This window comes from Lipotes vexillifer, unplaced genomic scaffold (assembly GCF_000442215.2).
Source record: "Lipotes vexillifer unplaced genomic scaffold, Lipotes_vexillifer_v1.1 scaffold911, whole genome shotgun sequence".
In the NCBI taxonomy this organism is placed as follows: Eukaryota; Metazoa; Chordata; class Mammalia; order Artiodactyla; family Lipotidae; genus Lipotes; species Lipotes vexillifer.
The window spans coordinates 1,822,689-1,825,125 of NW_006781377.1; the positions used below are offsets into that span (position 1 = coordinate 1,822,689).

Genomic DNA, 2,437 nt, shown 5'->3' on the forward strand with positions numbered 1-2,437 from the left:
TGTCTCTATTCCTGCCCTGCAAATAGGTTCATTTGTACCATTTTCTAGATTCCACATATATGTGTTAATGATACGATATTTGTTTTTCTCTGACTTACTTCACTCTATGACAGATTCTAGGTCCATCACATCTCTTTGAATGACCCAATTTCGTTCCTTTTGATGGCTGAGTAATATTCCATTGTATATGTGTGCCACATCTTCTTTATCCATTCATCTGTTGATGGACACTTAGGTTGTTTCCACATCCTGGCTATTGTAAGTAGTGCTGCAGTGAACATTGGGGTACATGTGTCTTTTTAAATTATGGTGTTCTCAGGGTATATGTCCAGTAGTGGGATTGCTGGGTCAGATGGTAGTTCTATTTTTAGTTTTTTAAGGAACCGCCATACTGTTCTGCCCAGTGGCTGTATCAATTTACATTCCCATCAACAGTGTAAGAGGGTTCCCTTTTCTCCACACCCTCTCCAGCATTTATTGTTTGTAGGTTTTTTATGATGGCCATTCTGACCAGTGTGAGGTGATACCTCATTGTAGTTTTGATTTGCATTTCTCTAATAATTAGTGATGTTGAGCAACTTTTCATGTACCTCTTGGCCATCTGTATGTCTTCTTTGGAGAAATGTCTATTTAGGTCTTCCACCCATGTTTTGATTGGGTTGTTTTTGAAATACGGCAATCTTGAGAGCATATACTCATTTGCAGTTCATGAGAGCTCAAGACTTTTTTGGTAGGCAAATGGATTTGTCTAACATTTTTCCCCAATACAAGCACATCTCAGAAATCCTACTTCTATTACAGTCAAGTAACAAGCACTAGGTCTTTTTTTGTGTAAAATGTTAGAGCTTTTCCATTTTTCAACCTCTGTTATCTCCTAATCATGAGACTTCAGTAGGAGACAAAGAATAACTCATCTGCTCTGGTCTTATTCACATAGGCAAGAAAATGCTATTACTCCTCATCATTATTCTTATTTACTTCTGGATAAATCATATCAAAAGTATTTAGTGATGGCTTATGATAGGCAAGCCACTGAAGTGTACAGAAATTGGTACATGAGTGACAAAAATGCAGAAGTTTTGTTTCCCAGGCCTGAACCAGATTATTTAGTGATACTGTATACATTTACCTGGAACTCACACTGTAGGAACTAGAAATAGAATTACTAAGAGTGGGAATTAGTTGAGGGTTATTTCAATTATGCTTTAAGATGAAATACAATGTTTAGAAACATCCTCAAATATAATACCATACTTGATATTTTTGAACAATATATTCTTTTCAGTAACTGCCATTTCAAGCAGGGTTTCTTTGACTATTTATTTTTATTTGAATAAAGCAAAACTTGAGGAAAATGGTCTGCCAGGTGACTATTCTTCAAACTCATGTCCCAACAGACCACATGTCTGGCATCCAAGGTCTTAGAAAGTACTATAAAATCTCACAGGATTTGAATTGGTTTTCTGACAGAAATGAGCACTACTGTTGCACTCCTACTAGTCCTTGGTTTTCTTAAACACAGAAAACTTGGTTTCCATAGTTTTTATGGCTTTTTGGAGGATCTCTAAGATTGGTCCCATGGTTCTGACAATTTGCTCCATCTGATCTGCAGCTAACTCGATGGTATCCTTGGCATTCTCAGTGTTTAGTGCATCCTGCAACTTTTTCAAGGTGTCTATTGTAGTGGCTTTGGATGGACCAGGACTTGGGCTTTTCTCAGATGTGGTATCGTCTGATTGCTCTTTGGTGTCTTTTATATAGACGTCACTTAACTGAAGATTCATGATGGGATATTTCATCAAGAGTGAAAGAAGATTCCAGACTCTCAAGGATGTTACCATTATTCAGCACAGAAGCAATGACTGGTGTATGGACATTTTTGAACATTTCTTTGGCTGACTGTTGCAACTCCTTTACACTGCTACTCTTCTCAAGCATAGAGCACATAGCTGTTGCAATCTTGGAACATAAAGGTTCACTTTGCATTCTGTCCTGCTTTGCCACCACTGCAGATTGCATCTCCTTAAAAGTTTTGAGCATCTGTTCAAAGACATCCTTAACATTACCATCTTCTTTCACAGCCACCAAGAAGATCTGAGTGTTCATACTGCTGTTAAACAATTCGGTGAGTGCATTTGTGAAGGAAGCAAGATCGTGCATGTGAAAGAAGAACGTTTTGGCAGCTTGAATGAGCCTCTCTTTATCCTTTTCTGACCCTGAAGACATTTCTTCAGAAGAAATGTTTCAGCACTGTAAAACAAGTAGTAATCCAAATGAAAACTAAAAGTATATTTGTCAACCATAAAGAGACTGAAAGTATAATCTGAATATGAGAATAACTCTTATCAAAGGTTGGAAAGCTATACAAGCTTCAAAACAGAAATGATCTTGTGCTTTAATAAAAAATAATTAAAACAGAGTAGAATCGGGGCAGTTC

General features: G+C 37.2%; 1 protein-coding gene across 1 annotated transcript; it reads right to left on the minus strand.

The window, feature by feature from the left end:
* Nucleotides 1-1,496: 1,496 nt before the first annotated feature.
* CUNH12orf60 (chromosome unknown C12orf60 homolog) lies at nt 1,497-2,226 on the minus strand. The gene is given in 2 exon segments (XM_007472355.1): nt 1,497-1,812; nt 1,814-2,226. Coding segments are annotated over 2 exon segments (729 nt in total).
* Between the last annotated feature and the right edge of the window lie 211 nt (nt 2,227-2,437).